The following is a 17,282-nucleotide window of genomic DNA, read 5'->3' as shown; positions in this document are numbered from 1 at the left end:
AAATAAATATTCCTTAAAAATTGTTATTTCCTTTTGAGGAAATAAACATTTAACAGATTTTGCGTATAATACCTAAAAAATATATAGTTTTTTGCAGTCATTTTGGTACATTTCTTAGATCATTTTTGAAACTATCAAAACTTTTTTCTTCTTCTTTACTGTCAAAACTACTTGCTATTCCTTCACATCACTGTGTCACTTAATACGTATATAAAAAAAAACCTATTTCTTATTTTTTTTTGAAGAAGTTGCAAATTTTTGGGCACCTGTTCAATTCCCTGCTGTTTCTGACATTATCAAGTGCTTATATAATTTAGATAAAAAAAATTAGATAATGGGCCTCCGTTGAATTGTCTAGTTTCACACCCCACAACATTTTCAGCAAAAAGTCATTATATGGAAAAACAAAAGCAACAACAAAATGTGCATTACTTTTTTTTCCTTATGTGAATCTTGCCATTCGCTGACAAAGATAAATGTGTGAAGCATTAAATCAATCAATAATCCGCCACTTTCCTGAAATAGCCAATCGCAAAATAAGATTTTTGTTTTGATGCAGAGATGAGAATTCCTGGCTCAAAAGCCAGGAAACACAAGGATGGCGCCCCACTGGGGCTAGGGGGCGCTATAGCCCTGTCACAAGTTTGTGTAGCCCGTTAACAGTTGTTGTCAATCGCTTTGACAACCACAGTTTCAGAACCTTGATATCATTTTCACAACTGGAGCAACAAAACGGTTACCACTTGTATCACATGCTGCCCAATGCGTATTCATATCTTAAAAGAAAACTCCCGGTCACAGAATCATTGGTTCACAAATCATTGATCAAGAAATACCATAAGTTTTGTTTGTTTGTTTTTTAGATCACCCATAAACAACATGTACAAAGTTTCACTATTTATTTATTTTGTACAACCCTTAAATATTGTAGTGCAAAATATGTGATGTGCGTGTTTCATCCTGTGCTACATTTAATGTCACTCTCCAAGGATTACTAGGGAGAATACTACATACACAGTGGAGTTATTGAACAAAGCTCACATTTATTGCTGAATATACGAGAGAGAGAGAGAGAGAGAGGTGGGGGAGGGAGAGAGAGGGGGAGGGATAGATAGATAGATAGATAGATAGATAGATAGATAGATAGATAGATAGATAGATAGATAGATAGATAGATAGATAGATAGATAGATAGATAGATAGATAGATAGATAGATAGATAGATAGATAGATAGATAGATAGATGGCTACTTTAAAGTAAAGGGGGAAAAAAGCTCAACAAAATTTCAACAATCTCTCATCAGCCCAACATTTATGATAACGTTTTAGAATTAGTATTTATAGATTAATTGTGGCAAGAAATTTGGTCAAGGTGGCAAAACAATAAATAAAAACAAACTATCGTCAATGTCCAACACTGGCAGACCCACTTCTAACACACGTCAAGTCTTATGATCACCAGTCAGTGAAAATATCATGCCGGTTTCATGGCTCTAATTATCTAACAGTTGAGAAATACTTTAGCTCATGTTGTCATGTCAAACCTGCTCTTCTACAATAAAGCACTTTGCATGTTAATTAAGCAACATTTGGATAGCAATGCCAGCTTGTGCTCACGTGACATGAAATGCTATATCAATCAAGCAAACAGCTACCGAAAACAAAAAGATTGACCTCCCCGTCGGGGAATCGAACCCCGGTCTTCCGCGTGACAGGCGGAGATACTGTCCACTATACTAACGAGGAGTTGCTAAACTGTTGTCCTGTAAATAATTCAATGGTATTATTTATTTTTTGAAAAGTTTAAAGTAGGAATGGTTTGAATTAGTCCAAAAAAATAGAGGGAAAACAAACTTCAATTTTGGCCTGTATTGAAGGAGGAAATAATAGATTTTCCCTCCCCGTTAGGGATTTGAATCCTCGTCTCCCGCGCTGGGATCGTGAATAGTTGAGCTCAACTGCACTTAACTTTGTCCCATTAGCTTTCAATTGTAGTGCTTAGGTTCAATACCGACGCAATATATTTTTGGCCACTGACTGGCGGTAGCGCTGCAGGCACGTTTTGATCAGGGTCAACGTTAACAGGACGTGGACGCGTTCGTTCGTTTACATCGCGACGCCACTTCCAGCTGTGCAGCAATGTTTGAATTTTTCTACTAACATCTCATTAAACGATTTGATGGTAAGATTTGTCTTTTTTTTGTTTTTGTTTTTTTGTTTATGTAGTTACATTGCATCGTCCATGAGATATTTTAAACATAAACTGATGAATATCGGCAATTCTTTTGTAAAACATGGTCCTACAGGTATGTTAAGCCAATAAGGTTTCAATTAATATTTTATATTAGTGACTCTATACTGTATTATTTAAATCTTGAAGAAAATATTACTTCTGTCTGTGTAGTTATTTTTTGCATGTTATGATTTTTTTTCCAGTATAAAATCTTAACAATGTTTACCATTTGACTTTTGATGGACCATACAGTATCTTGTTCAAGCCAGTCCTTGTGAAGGAAGAAATTATTTTTGCTTCTAACGTGGAATGATCTTTGTTCACCACAGTGTTTAGAAGAGAAATTGTGTTAGTTTAGTCTTAATAATTGTACAAATAATATATTTGCAACTTTGCATAACTAGAAAAGCTCTATAGTATATCAACCAATTTATTAGTAGTAGTGGCACCTATTTTTGACACCCTCCCTTCCAACTCTGACCTGCATCTTGAACTTTTTTTTTTTTTAACTAGCCTTCAGCGCCATGTCCATGTCATTTCTTTATGCTGCAGACCGATGAAAAATGAATAGTAGGCCGCAAATGGCCCCCGGGTTGTGGCTTTGAAATCTTCGATTAGACTATCTGGGAAAAACAACAACACATTAGTGGACTATTTTATTTGCCATTATTTACCAATTTAGCATCTTTTGGATGGATGTTAGTCAGTTTAAAGCATTAGCAAAGCTACCGGAGTATGTTTGATTGCATATGTCCATTTTATTTTAAATAGCTTTTTAAAAAATTTATTATTACAAGCATTAGACAAGTTTAGGGAAACTACTTTTTACTTTTATATTGTAGTCTGTTTAAAAATATATTTATTTATTTAAGTAAAATGCTTGGATCAGCACTTATTTTAGAATGTTTTTTTCCGCTTTTCTTTTCTTTTCTTTTAACACAAGTAGGCTAAAAGTACTGTAGTTAGTAGGCTAAACACCGTGCACGCGCCTGTGTGTGTGTTTTTTAAACTCTGCTCGTTGTACAACACATGACAAGCCTTCTTTGAAAAGCAACAGGATTGCATTCTATAATATAAAGTGTGCAACACTGACTTGTTCCCTTTCTTAAATCATTATTTCAGTGTGAAGGAACGTCGAGTCCAACCAATAATTCCTCGACGTCCTTTCCGCAGTTATGAAACTTGAGTCAGGCAAGGTTTTGTAACCCAACCGCGCCGGCCAATCACGGGTCAGCGTGTGCTCACGTGACATTATTTTTTATATAACGAACGAGTGTCAACGGTGGAAGTCGATAGACTACTCACTAGAGGAGAGATGAATAGTCATGTTAACAGAAGAAACGACAATTACTCCTAATCATTTATTTAATTCAACATGTCGCTGCACAAACCAGCTAAGGAAGCGTCGGGGGAGAGGAACGCTTTCTTTATAGGCGCAGAAAAGGACGACGTTACTAAGCAGGAGGAGGAGGACCATCATGAGCTCATCTTGCTAAAAGCCAACGCTTTAGCCTCGGAAAACTCCCTTAAAGAAGCCATTTACTGGTTCTCGGTGGCCTTGCGCTACGGGCCAATGAGACCCGAACAGCTAAGTACTTTTGTGGACCGTATCGTCCGGAACCTTAAGGAAAAGGCTGCCTGCGGCTCGGACTCGCAATCGAAGTGGGACTCAGAGGAGCAGGATAGCCGCTGGGATAAAGTGTTCGACTGCCCCAGTTGTCATCACTTTTTAGGGGAACCCGTGACGTTGCTGTGTGGACACTCATTCTGTAGAAGGTGTTTGCAAAGAGGGCTGCTCTCCAGGTGCACGGTGTGCCACGAAGCGGCGAGACTCGAAGACAAGCCCAACGTGATTTTGTGCGGACTCCTATCCAAATGGTTCCCCAGCGATGTGAAATGTTGTAAAAGACTAAGCGAACTGGACGAACTGTGTCGGCGTAAAAGCTGCCTCGACGCCGTGAAACAAGCGAGCGATATGATCCAAGCAGGTGAGTTGTTGGACGCTTATTCAACCAGTTATGTTGACAGCGGATATGTGGTAATATGTTTCCTGAGTGCAGTGGACGTGAGATTTACAAAGACGGCCGGTTGCTGGGATACGTAAGCGCGTCCGCCATGTTGAATGTGGCATATGTGCCCCACATTCACGTTACACGGGTGATAGCATACGCGAAGGTATCACTTCAAAACAAAACTCGTTTTTACGCTTGTTAAACTGCAGTTACCATAGCGACCATATTTACTACCCGCGACGAGCTGTGGAGCAGACCTTACGAAATGTTCACTCTCAGCGCATGCGCGCCGGGGTCAGCTTGTGTAAGTTAGGTCGTGACACACATTGCAGGTTTTGTAACTTGCGCTGGGTTGGGCTTACTGGTTGTATGTGCTTCAGTGCGACCAATCGCTGCTTTCAGGCATTGAAAATGGTCTTATGCATCAGTCGTGACTCACAATTAGACCTCTTAGGTTTGGTAACGAGATGATATTATGAAAGAGGGGGAGAAAGTGGCTACTGTACTCCTGCAGCAGTAGCAGGTATGCATTTTGAGGGAATTCATTTGGAAATAAGTTGACTAATGTTAAGACCAAAGTACGTCAGCCATTGTCGTTGTTCTTGCCCTACATAACTGCACAGAGATTCTTCAGTTGGTCAATGGCGGAAAATGTTGTTAGACCAGCAATAAATCACATCATGCAAATAGTCCGGCTTGAGTTGCACACATCATTAATCTTGATCATTAGCTATTAATGTCAAATGCCACAGCCTTGCATGCATTTGTTCCTGAACATCCATGCATCCCAATTTAGCCATATATACATCATATATGTCTCTACCCCTGCTCCAGTCCCACAAATAACCAGTTATTTGTGAGTTTGGTGACTTTAAGTCCTGTAGCCTTTTCGTACGGGCCATGACTTTTGATGAGGGCCTGACCGATATGCATTTTTTTAGGCCAATGCCAATACTGATTTTTGGCACACAAAAAATACTGATCAATCGGCCAATTATATAAAAAAAATAAAATAAATTGAATGCATAAGAGTCATATGTTTATTGGTCAACTTTTAGGTTTTGTAAAATATTGGAGTTAAAAAAAGGGGGCAGTAGCATGTCTTCAAAAGTTAAATAAAAACTAAAGTAAATATAGCTCCATATTGTTTTTTTTTTTTTTTAACAGTCAATACAATTTTCCAAAAATTTAAAAATATCTGCAATATTAAAATGTTATCTTAATTTAAACAAACACAGAAGGTCCAGAGAGTTACCAGGGTCAGCAGCATTTCCGAAAATTTAAAGTATTAGTTCCCTGAAGTTAACACTTTTTAAAATCTATTATCGGCCGTATGATTCTTCAAAATGGCCGATGCCGATATTCGTCAAAATGGTGAATATCGGCGCAGATAATCAGCTCCGCCTCGGTCCATCCCTAACAGTGACAGCTGCTCCATGTTTCTTGTTGAGCTTGAATATTGGAAGGTTACAAATCCAGATAATTTCACCTGTCTTTTTCTTCTTTCTCCGTGGTCTTTGAAGAGCCCGAAACAACAGAGGAGGTGCGACTCTCAAGAGCAGAAGCATATAAGTCCCTAAAGGAGTTTGATCTGGCTTTGGAGGACATTGAGTTTTGTCTTGCATCCAGCTGTTCTGCTGAGGTAGGTCACTCTCCTGTTGTTCAGTCAAAGAAAAACATATTTTAATACTAGGGCTGCAGCAAATGATTATTTTGCAAGTCGACTAGTCATAGATAGTCGCGAATATTGTACCAGCAAGCAGCTGCTCTAATATAGTTAATAGCTTACAACTTGACCAGGTAAAAATAAGGGTCGGATAATTAAAGCGTGTTGCATAACACATGTTTTCAAATCAATATTTTTTCATTGGGGCGATATATAGTCAGATTTTCAAACACAGTCGTTTTTTGCAAGCTCTGAATTCAGTGTTTATAATTTGTAACAAGTGTGATGTTATGTCCTTTTAGGCTTTGTTTAGGAAAGCCATGGTGCTTCACGAGATGGGCGAAGTGGATGAGTCTCTCCAAGTCTTCCTCAACTGCCTTGCTGTGGACGAAAACTTCTCCTGCGCAAAGAGACAAGTAGAAAAGGTGAGCCAACTGAAAAATAATAGTGCGCTATTATCAGCCTGTCAATCAATACGTGAAGTTGTTTCCGTTGTGTATTTATTTATTGAATTGACTTTTGCCGACGTACAGTAGTCAAGGTGAGCACCGGCCGACTAGATTAAGTCAATCTACATCTTATGGAATCACCAGGGGTGTCGCACCAAAACCTGGGCCTCCATATTGAATTGTCATGAAGGTCTTAAGGGCAGTATGATAATAGATACGTAGTATTGTTGCCTGGCTAACGCTATCACCGGCAAGCTCTTTTATATAGATATATATTTAAGTATATATATATATATATATATATAATATATATATATAAAATATATATATAAAATATAATATATATATATAAAATATATATATAAAATATAATATATATATATATATATATATATATTATATATATATATAATTATATATATATATATATATATATATATATATATATATATATATATATTATATATATTATATATATTTATATATATATATATATATATATATATATTTATATATATATATATATATATATATATTATATTTTATATATATATATATATATTTTTATATATATATATATATATTATATATATATTTTTTTTATTTATATATATATTTAAGTATATCCACACCCAACAAGAGTTGTTTGCCACACCATTGCTGAAGGTGGAACCTGGGCAGGCTCTCAACTCTCTTGATGTGGTTTAGCCGTACAGTACCTCCGGTGTTGGCTGCGCTACACATTCGTGTGGCTCATTCTTCCGCAGATCTCAGTGGAGAGGGCTTTTCTGCACTTCTTTGATCGTTGTCTGCCTGCTGCAGCCACCAATGCACTTAAAAAAAATCTTGTATTATTACAACAAAAGTAGAAATGATAGATTTTTCAGCTGCATATGTGAACATGCATTGCAAGAGAAACATGCCATGCAAGTGCATTTTAGGAGAAGCCTGGGTGTCGCCTACAAGGTGACCTAGAGATATCAAGATTCTTGAGCAGCTCAGTCACAAATTAAAAAAACAAAGGTGTGGCATTCACTCCTCCTTGATATTGACGCCAGATGTCGGTCCCATTATTGTAGGTCAAAAAGTAAAGCTGTTGTGGTAAAACACCCCCAATAAAAATGCAGAAACAAAATAGCAGTAAATGGGAAACATTATAAAATAGGCAGGAAACAGTAGTTTAGTACTAAATTTACTTAACTTGAGAACTAAGCCATGATAAACAAATGACAAGTTCGATTGTCCCACGAACTGTATCACCGTATTTATGCTTGTAAAAATTTTTTATTTTTTTTTTAAAGGTCAGGTCTTGTGACTTCATTAGTACCACTCAACACAACCAGCACTGTCGAAGTTATGCAAGAGGCACACAGTTGTTTCATCGTGTACACTTCAATCTGCATTTTCACGGCACCTTTATCTGCTCACGATCTTGTTTTGATAGGAGGCTGCCACTGTTGCATCATTTTTGTAATGCACTGTGTGTTATGTAAGGCTGAGCCGTTAATGTCAAGTGTGTGTGTGCAATGATAATGAAAAAAAAAAATCTTATTTTGTATTTGTTTCATACAATTTTGACACTTGACAAAGTTTTACATTTTAGATGAATATGTTTTCTAACTATGTATTCTGATCATTTAAAATAATGAAGCGCTTTGATTGCATATTGAGTTGCTGTAGAAACATGTTTTCATCTTACAAGCTGGAACATGAAAGAAAAGTGACTTAGAGCTCGTAATAACTCATTCTTCATAAGAAGCTAGTATTGATTGAACTCACCTCAACTCATCAACTTTTTTAATAGAGCACATTAAAAACAACCATAGCTAAATGCAAAGTGCTGTAATGGGGCAAAAAAGTATGTAGTCAGTCAAGTTCTCCCACTTAAAATAACAGTTCTGTAATTTTTATCATATGTACACTTCAACTGTGAGAGACAGTTTATGGGGTGGGGGAATCCTAGATTTTTTTTAAGGGTTTTTAAGGAATGTATTTGTTAATTATGCTGGAAAGTAAGTATTTGGCAACCTCCAAACAAGCATGGGCGGGTTTGGTGCTCCATGCAAAATCTCATCCCGTGGTGGCTGATCATGCAAACAGTGAGCAAAAATCCCAGAAGTACACAGAGAATGAGTTCCGGAAACTCGCCTGACCAAAATGAGCAGTTGGTTATTTGCTGTAACTCATTTGGGACAGATTACACAATATATTTGAAAAAGTCAGATGGTATTGGGCCAAGACAGCTAGGTAATGGTTTCATCTGCAGAAGCAAATCCGTTATTGTTTTTTGATCCACTGTGTCAAATTCTGACATATACTGTAATTGATTCTAAGTGTTACATCATTTGGGGATTTTGTTAGTTTGTGATATTTGATCTGATGGATTGTACTGGATAAGCAAATTCACTGCATTTATCTATTGAGAGGAGTTCTGGTGTTGCTTGATTTGGGGGATTAGTGAGTTTATCAACCACAGCAAATAGTTGAAGTTTTTACTAATGATTTCAGAAAAGTGTTATTGTCAAGTCTTAACTAATACTTTGTTAAAATTACAGACATTGTTTTTATAGGTCAAAGTGAACTTAACCAAAGAGACCATCCTCTGTGATGTGGATGAGGCCCTCTGACCAGATAGAAACAGGAGACTTGATGTGGTGTAATTCCTCCTGTTTGAGGCAAACTTATAACCTTTTGACTTTTTTTCTTTTCTTTTTTTATTTTAAGCATGCATTTTCATTAGAAATGTCTGTAAACTGAAACACGGTCAACAAAACAATGAATTGTTGCATGTGTGATATTTCATGCTTAACGAAGTGGGCCAACACCCATTTTCTAAAAGGCAAAATCGATAATTCTCATGAGGCATTGCCATTCACATTGTGCGTTGCATTTTTATAGTTGGGTTTTCATTTTTGCACTTCAGCGTGCTGGGAATGCTTGGTAGTGTGCAGAAAAAGCTGAGCTTTGTGTATCAATTGACTGGTATGTGTGCGTCATTCAACAATGTGGCTGTGTACCAAATGAGAATACGAGTTCCATTTTGTGAACCGGTAAGAGATTTGATGGCAAAGAGTCATCTTGAAAAGGGAATGTCAGGTCTAGCATTTTGTGTGTGAGGTTTTCAGGTTTGTGTGTACAATTTACGAACTGTGAAAAACTATAACAGCCATGTATTGTGTTTTTATTAGGTAATTTTTTTTTCTTCCATGCGACATACAAGCTTTGAATTAGACAGAGACGATATTTAAGTTCACGGAAGCTTCCCTTATCGAGATGCAACTCAAGAAAAATATTCCGGATTTCTGGAGCTCTCCAGGCCTACATCATTGACAGGCTATTTGTTGCTGTTTTTTTTAACAGATTCTGTGTGACCTGCTCTCTTCGGCTAACGACGACGTCAAGGTGGGCCTGAGGGAAACGGCGCAGAACACGTCGCCACACTTACGAAGTAAAACCCTTGTGGCTGACCCTCAAGTCAGGTCGCATATTCCAGTCCAAAGACAAAGCCAACACCAGGTCCGCGCTGTGTCAGCACACCAGCGAACAGACAAGCAGGAGGTCCGATAAGTCATCCATACTAAGTTGTTTGATCCATATTGCATTGCTTTCATTCATATCACATGTATTCATTTGAATTGTTACCTTTGCGCCACAGAAACGCTGGGAGAGTCTTGAGCGTCCCGGTCTGAGTCGAGCCCATTCCCTGCGATGTCACGGGCCCGACGACGGCGAGCAGGGTCTGAAGAGGGTCTGCTCCGCCCCTCAGCTTGGGGACCAGAAGGCGGCGAGTCTGCTGAAGAGGAAGCTGTCTGTTTCTGACATCGAGCCTTGCATCGTGGCCAGTGGAAGTAGCAAGTATAAAAAACAAGGTATTGCGCAGCATTTTTCTTGCCAACTGTTTTCACTACAAGTACACGAATCATAGAGCTCGAGTAACGTGATGTTCGCCGTTTGCTTTGCAAGGTGTGCAAAACTCCCAAAAAACAGCAGCCAAGGCTAAAGCCTACAAACGTGTTCCTGAGGATCTCCTTGACGCCAATGACTTTGAGTGCTCTCTCTGCATGAGGTGAGCTTATGTTTACACTCTTCACAATCAATATGAAAATTACATTATAATTATAGCATTAGTCCATGTGACAAAACGTTTTAAGGGGAATGAAGAACTGAAAGAAAATAACTAATGGAGAAATTAAATGAAAATGATCTGTACATAATATTCATATATAAATGATCACAAAATATTATTTGAAATAGGCGCTCCCCTCCCTAACATGAATCATTTCGGGCATAAACAATGTTGTTTATACAATAATACATTTTGTACTGATAAAGTGATAAAGTAAAGCTCTAACTTTAAATGAACCTTTGAAGAGGTGTGTGACTTGGCCTCCGCTTTGTCCAAACCAGGTTATTTTACGAGCCTGTGACAACGCCATGCGGCCACACTTTTTGTAAAAGCTGTCTGGAACGCTGTTTGGACCACTCGCCACATTGTCCCCTGTGCAAAGAGGGCCTAAAAGAGGTAAGGGAACACCACAGGGTGACTACTTTTTTCTCTATGAAGGTGTGTATTTAATTGTATGAATAATCATAAACCTCTCTTCGGCAGTATCTAGCATGTAGAAAGTACAATGTGACAAGCGTGCTGGATGTACTGATCAAGCAGTATTTTGGTCAGGAGTATGAGGAGAGGTCCAAAACTCACTTGGAGGAGACCAGAGAGCTTTCTGAGTAAGTTGGCTATATCTTTGCTAATGTTCATTTCAGAGGAAGGTCGTAATAATCTTCTGTCCTTCTGTCCCGGGTGCAGCTTGACAAAGAACGTGCCTATCTTTGTGTGTACCATGGCGTACCCGACGGTGCCTTGCCCGCTGCATGTATTCGAGCCACGTTATCGCCTCATGATCCGCCGCTGCATGGACACGGGCACGCGGCAGTTCGGCATGTGCATTAGCGACCCCGAGAAAGGGTAAGCGTGCAGATGCAAAATCATGTTTGTGTTTTGTGCACATCGCAGTTTATGGTGTCCTTAAAACTGGACGAACTTGCACACAATTAATCTAATTCATGGGACTGATTTGCATGTAGTCTGAAGTTGCATAAGAGGTTATGATGCCAAGCATCTTTAAACAATTAAAACTGTGGCATCCGCCCTGGCAGGTTTGTCGACTATGGATGCATGCTCATCATCCGGAGTGTCCACTTCCTGCCTGATGGTAGATCCGTGGTGGACACGGTTGGAGGGAAGCGCTTCAGAGTCCTGGCGCGAGGGATGAAGGACGGTTATAGTATTGCTGACATTAAGCATTTGGAAGACACTCGGGTAAGAAGTGAGCTCTGAAATGCGGCCCTACTTTAATTATGTAATCTACTTTTCCACTTGGTAGTAGAGAGAATCTAACAGTCACTGGTGTGTTCATCATAATTGGATTTTAGGCGGAGGCCAGAGAAGAGCTCGAGAACCTCCAAGAGCTCCACGATGCTGTATACAATCAGGCCCGTGACTGGTTTCAGAACCTCAAGATCCGCTTTCACAACCAGATCCTTCAGCACTTTGGACCGATGCCTGAAATGGAAGCTGATATCCAGGTACACCTCATGGCCTCTTGGTTCATTGTCAGGTTATGACCAATCAATGCCTTGCATTCAGTGCACGGTGGACCCTCGCACAAATGCAGCGCGTCAACTCTCAATTTGCTCGTTTATTGAACTCTCACAGGGAATATGTTTCAGACACATGGACAATATACTTTAAACACATCTAAACTTATTAGTATTACTTCCTAAAATGTTTCCTATAGCGCCGTTTCCTCACTCTTGCAAGTTGCGTGAAGCGATTCAGGATGGCTGCAGCGTGTAGACCAATAGTTTTCAAATCCTGCTTGCGTCATTGTACGGGGTATGTCGGAAAAGTTCCAGGACTGGCTTAATTAACAAAAATATCTCTCAACCCCAAACTACAAATTATCCACACCTCAAATTTAAAACTGAAGAAGACTTTAGGATTAAAGGGGAAATGTCTTCAACGTCCAAGAAGAGCACAGTTGATAAGATTCTACTGCTGATTACCTTGACTTGGATGATTGAGAATCCATACAGACATATCCTCTAGATAAATTTATTTCGACATGCATACTTTTATCGAACTGTGTCATAAAATGCCTCATGATGGCTCTCCTCTCCACGACTCGAACAAATCTGATGTTTGGGATTTACTGCTAATGTTATCTTTAAATGTCTCGTCCAGAAAAATCCTTGTCCAATAGTCCGCTCCTCTGACGGCATGTTACAGTCCTTTATAGCGATGGTTCTGGCATGAATGACTCCCTGGGCGGGCAGCCACACTAAACGCCTCGCAAAATGAAGCCACCGCTTACAGCCAAACAGCCCAGACAAGGATACAAAATACTCGAGCAATGTCATCAGCGGATCTAGTACATTTCTACGATCTCTTTTATTTTTTTATTTTTTATTTTTATTTTTACAAATCGATGTCTCCTTTTAATCTAATGTTTTCATTCATGCACTGCAGTGTCCAGAAAAACAAGTTCCCTCACAGAGCAATACATGATGTAATCACAAGTGAGGCAAATATTATTAGGAAATTGGTGGTTGATTAAAATGCTGCTAAATATACAGTAGATGAGATGTGCATATTCATAGTATCGTTTGTACTCCTTTTGGTTTTTGAGATCCTTTAAAAGGCTCATAATCTGCATTTGACTTTGAAACAGCTGTGGGCATTCTCCAAACTTGGTTAGATTTTTATTTTTATTTTTTAAACAAAACAAATGGCACTGGTGTGAGTCTTGTCCAGTAGAGGGTGCTATTTATTTGTCATGATTTAACTTGAGGCCGTCAGATGACAATGCCACAGTGGGCAACTGTCCATATCGCCAATATGAAAAACCGCCACTGGTCCTTCGCACTGAATTATTTTGTCTGGCTAGAATCAAGAGGGACTGTCTCATGGAATTTCAGTGGTTGGTCAACCCCAGACTGAACGACTGACATAACGTGACAAACTATGACTAACTACTCCGTCTCCCAGACTTTTCACTCTTGAGCTTTATATCTGCAAATAACAACTAGGTCAAAGACAAACCACTTCTGCATCTTAGAAAACTGGCATTCAGACGTGTATTTGACACAGTCAAATGCAAGTGTGCTTCCGTTTGGGAAAGCCGACATTAGCTTGGATTTAACAGCCTTAGAGGTGCATAATGGCACAATGAGCTTGTTGTGTGCGTGTGCTCGCCTCCTTACGCCAAAGAGGATTACAACTCGGCTCCCGCCACGACCCGAGGGGAGGAGCCTTTTGACAGTATTGGCTCAAGAGCTTTATGGATGCTTCAGATCTAATCCTACATCTACTGTTGTGTCCCAAGTGCCTTGGAGAGAATCCCCTTGTCGGTTTTGCAGACGGTTGACGCTTTTGTTACTGCAGTGAAGTACGGCTATGATTGTGTTCATGATTGCTACCGGTGGCCTAGTGGATGTTTGTAGCACATATTCTTCTTTAAAAAAAAAAAACGCCCAAAACCCTTTTTAATATCTTATTGATTTGTTTATTAATTGACAGTAAGTCAGTGATTTAACTATAATTTCCTGTCTCCTGCATTCTAGGCGACTCCCAATGGTCCCGCGTGCTGCTGGTGGCTGCTGGCTGTGCTGCCCATCGACCCGCGCTACCAGCTGTCTGTCCTCTCCATGACCAGCCTGAAAGAGCGCCTGGTGAAGATCCAGCACATTCTCACCTATCTGCAGAGCATCCCCAATAGTTAAGAGCTTCCTCTCCTCGCCTCCACTACCATGCTTTAAAAAAAACTGCACCACCCAATCCTTCCACCCTTCAGCGATAAACCTGCTCTGCTGAAAACATTCAGAACTTGCAGAGATGTGGCCAAACCGCCTCAGGGATTCTTCCGGTGACGCACATTGTTTTGTTACGTACGACATGAATCACGAGAGATGAAGTGGCTCCCGCCTTTCTAGAATATGCAGAGAAACTTCCTGATGTACGGCGGCGTTGTCAAGGTGGATTGAGGACATTGCTTTGGGTCACATCCCACTTGTTGAAAGTAAGGGGGGGGGGGGGCATTGAGTCAATCCAGAATGCTGCAGAAAAAAACTACGAGGAAAAAGGTCTACATAATACCCAAGTGCAACAAACTCCACATTGATGGTCCACTGTTTAAGAACAATAATCAGATTGCCCACATTGGTGTCTTGTTTTCTTTCTCCACACTGTCATGTGCACTAATTTTCTATCATGTCCCAGACTTCCTGTTGACATCACGTTGTTTCCATGTGGTCATGCTCAGAAAGACTCATGACAACAATGTGCTTGTCAAAAATCTTCCTTCCACAGTGGACTATTAACGACAAAAATCATCCGAAGGTTGTCACTAAGAATATGAGCTACTTTTTAATACCACAATATTCAGCTACTCCCACTGAATAAAGTGGAATACATACGAATATTTATACATTGACCTTAATTTTGTGTAGACATTTTAAATAGGGCATATTGCAATATAAAGTCATCGAATCAGTGTATATGCATCTGTAAGGCATACCTTTAATGTTAATATTCAGTACAAGCTGCTCTCTCTTTCTGCTTGGGGGGGAGAACCTGTTGCCTTACACCATTTGACATTGTGGTTTAAAGTTAAACTATACTTGGTTTACCATTCTTACCTATCTTGATATGAATTATCATGTTATGAGTGTATTTTTCCAGCAGTCTAAAGCATAACTTGTTCACTATGTTGGAAAGATACAAATTCATAACTGTGTTATGTATATAGGTAAAAAGTTTTTTTTTTTATTGTTTTTTTTCTTTTCTGTGTTTTAAGTTAATGGTTTTGAATTAAAAACGGAAGCATTTTTCTTTGTCAAATTAAGCCTCTGTGTTTTCTCTTAACTTTGCTTTGAGAATGAAGTGTAGTTTTACTTTAGTTTTTCTCCTTAGGTTTGTCATATTTTTTTAAACTGAAAAAACTATTTCAAAACTGCAAGCTCATTTGTCCAGTTCATTTGCAAAAGCACATAGCTATCCCAAAACTGGTCACACGTGCTTCAAGTTCCTTTCCCTTGTTTGTCAAAATCTAATTTCTATGTCAAGTAGTCAGTGCCCCCACAAGGCACCATCCCTTTGACATTGTATGAGCACTGCAAGTCAAAATGATTAGATGTCTCGTCACAACAGCAGAGGTGCCGCTAACAAAATACAATTAGGCTATATATAAAACTGAGGTGGAAAAAGGATTTTGCAAGAGCAGTTTTCAAAGTTTGCGGTTTGACATACTCCACTCACGGTCAAGGAAACCCTTGGATGGGTTTTAAACCAGGCCTTGATGAGATGGCCATGATGGAAATCCACATTTTACTGAAATCTTGCTGACATGTTTTGGAGAGGACAACCAATAGACTGAAAAATAACTAATAGAGTTTAATCAGCAAAATCTATTCATTTGGGAAATGTGTTAAATGTGGGCGCATTGTGCTGAATGTAGGCTAAATGTACACAACCATTTGCACATATCCACTGAGGCTATAGAGCAGGGGTGCTGAAGTTCGGTCCTTGAGAGCCCCCATCCAGCCTGTTTTCCATGTTTCTCACTACTAACACACATGATTCATGACCAGGATCGTTATCAGGCTTCTGCAAAGCTTGCTGATCATTAGTTTCAGCTGTGCTGCAGGAGGGAAACATGAAAAACAGGCTGGACAGGGGCTCTCGAGGACCGAACTTGAGCACCCCTGCTATAGAGACATGTACTAAGACATTTGGCAATTTGATTAGAGCAACAAGGAATTCAGTCGACACCAATTGTAAGCTGGTTTTGGGATTTGTCCATGGTATTTTGAGAATGTAATTTCAAGAAATGTGCCAAACCTATGGAGAAAAACTGTTAAAATAAATAGATAAAATAAACCCAACAGGGTGTTCTTAAATGAGCAAGTCGGAACCCAGTGAACTCTTTGGCCACTAGAGGGCCTCCGAAAGCTTGATAATATTTGAAACACATTTAAAACATTTAAAGAAATGAAAGCGGTGACCCAACATCCACATCCTTTGCAAGTAGAAGTAGTCATGCAAAGGTGATCTGCAGTGGTGGAAATAAATGTGCCCGAAATCAAATTCTGCTTTGGACTGCACGACATAAATGCTTGGTCAGGCACTGTCGGAACCAATCGCAGTTGTAAAGACAATTACTGTACAGAAAATATATTTCAACTTAACTTTATAGAACACTTTAAAAACAACCATCTGTGCATACAAAGTGATGTTCATGCATAGTTGAAACAAATTAATAACAAAAGAGACAGTATACACCATAAAACGATAAAGTACTGAAATGCCATGTGCCCACTGTATTGCGTGTACGCTTCAGTATGTACCCTCTGCAGCCACAAGGGTACGACAATGCAGCATCAATGTTTTACTAATGCTTCATCATAACTCGTATTTGCACTAACTGCCTCTTTATTATGAAAATAAAATGCCTGACTATTTCTTTTTCGGGTGACATAAATAATAGACTATAGATAGTGTCGCAGGACAAAATGAAGGAGATCAGAGGAGCAGAGAGTGTTTGTGGCGCCGTCCTCAACCTCCATCAGAGGTCACCGAGCAGAGAGCATCATCACGAACTCTGCGGAAGGAGACAGCAGGTGATAATGATTGCAAAAGGATGCCGCTGTACATCGTTATCAGCCCATATTGAGTTCACTCATACACTCCAAACTTTCACAGTGTGATGTGATGACATTATCAGCAGGTTAATGAACCCCACAAGCGGTGATCTGGTTGAAAGGACAAAAATACATGGATGCAAGGACATTTTAGTTGAATATCATCACCTTCCTAAAATAATGGACCCCGTATTTATTAAGAGTTTTTATTTCAGGGCTAT

The 17,282-nt window shown here is 39.3% G+C and overlaps 2 protein-coding genes and 1 non-coding gene across 7 annotated transcripts in view; 1 reads left to right on the top strand and 2 right to left on the bottom strand.

Moving 5' to 3' along the window:
- Nucleotides 1–1,674: 1,674 nt before the first annotated feature.
- On the bottom strand, nt 1,675–1,746 carry trnad-guc (transfer RNA aspartic acid (anticodon GUC)). Its single transcript has one exon. It is a non-coding gene; the product is annotated as a tRNA-Asp (tRNA).
- Nucleotides 1,747–2,089: 343 nt separating this feature from the next.
- lonrf1 (LON peptidase N-terminal domain and ring finger 1) lies at nt 2,090–15,262 on the top strand. Its single transcript, XM_077571404.1, has 13 exons — nt 2,090–2,182; nt 3,356–4,221; nt 5,769–5,887; nt 6,214–6,336; nt 9,721–9,918; nt 10,016–10,229; nt 10,324–10,426; nt 10,768–10,882; nt 10,970–11,091; nt 11,171–11,329; nt 11,521–11,683; nt 11,797–11,949; nt 13,987–15,262. The coding sequence occupies exons 2-13, from the start codon at nt 3,609–3,611 to the stop codon at nt 14,143–14,145; spliced, it is 2,241 nt and encodes a 746-aa protein (XP_077427530.1). The 5' UTR covers nt 2,090–2,182; nt 3,356–3,608; the 3' UTR covers nt 14,146–15,262.
- An 899-nt stretch (nt 15,263–16,161) lies between these two features.
- The window catches only part of cabp4 (calcium binding protein 4), a 32,456-nt gene continuing 31,335 nt past the window's right edge, over nt 16,162–17,282 (bottom strand). For 4 of the 5 annotated variants that reach the window (XM_077571059.1, XM_077571057.1, XM_077571058.1 and 1 more), the window contains one exon: nt 16,162–17,021. In XM_077571059.1, coding sequence (XP_077427185.1) covers nt 16,993–17,021 — 29 coding nt within the window. In that variant the 3' untranslated portion in view covers nt 16,162–16,992. The remainder of the gene's footprint in view (nt 17,022–17,282) is intronic. The other variant, XM_077571055.1, reaches the window with a different exon arrangement.

This window comes from Vanacampus margaritifer, chromosome 7, assembly GCF_051991255.1.
Source record: "Vanacampus margaritifer isolate UIUO_Vmar chromosome 7, RoL_Vmar_1.0, whole genome shotgun sequence".
NCBI lineage: Eukaryota > Metazoa > Chordata > Actinopteri > Syngnathiformes > Syngnathidae > Vanacampus > Vanacampus margaritifer.
This window is presented reverse-complemented; position numbering and strand designations above follow the sequence as displayed.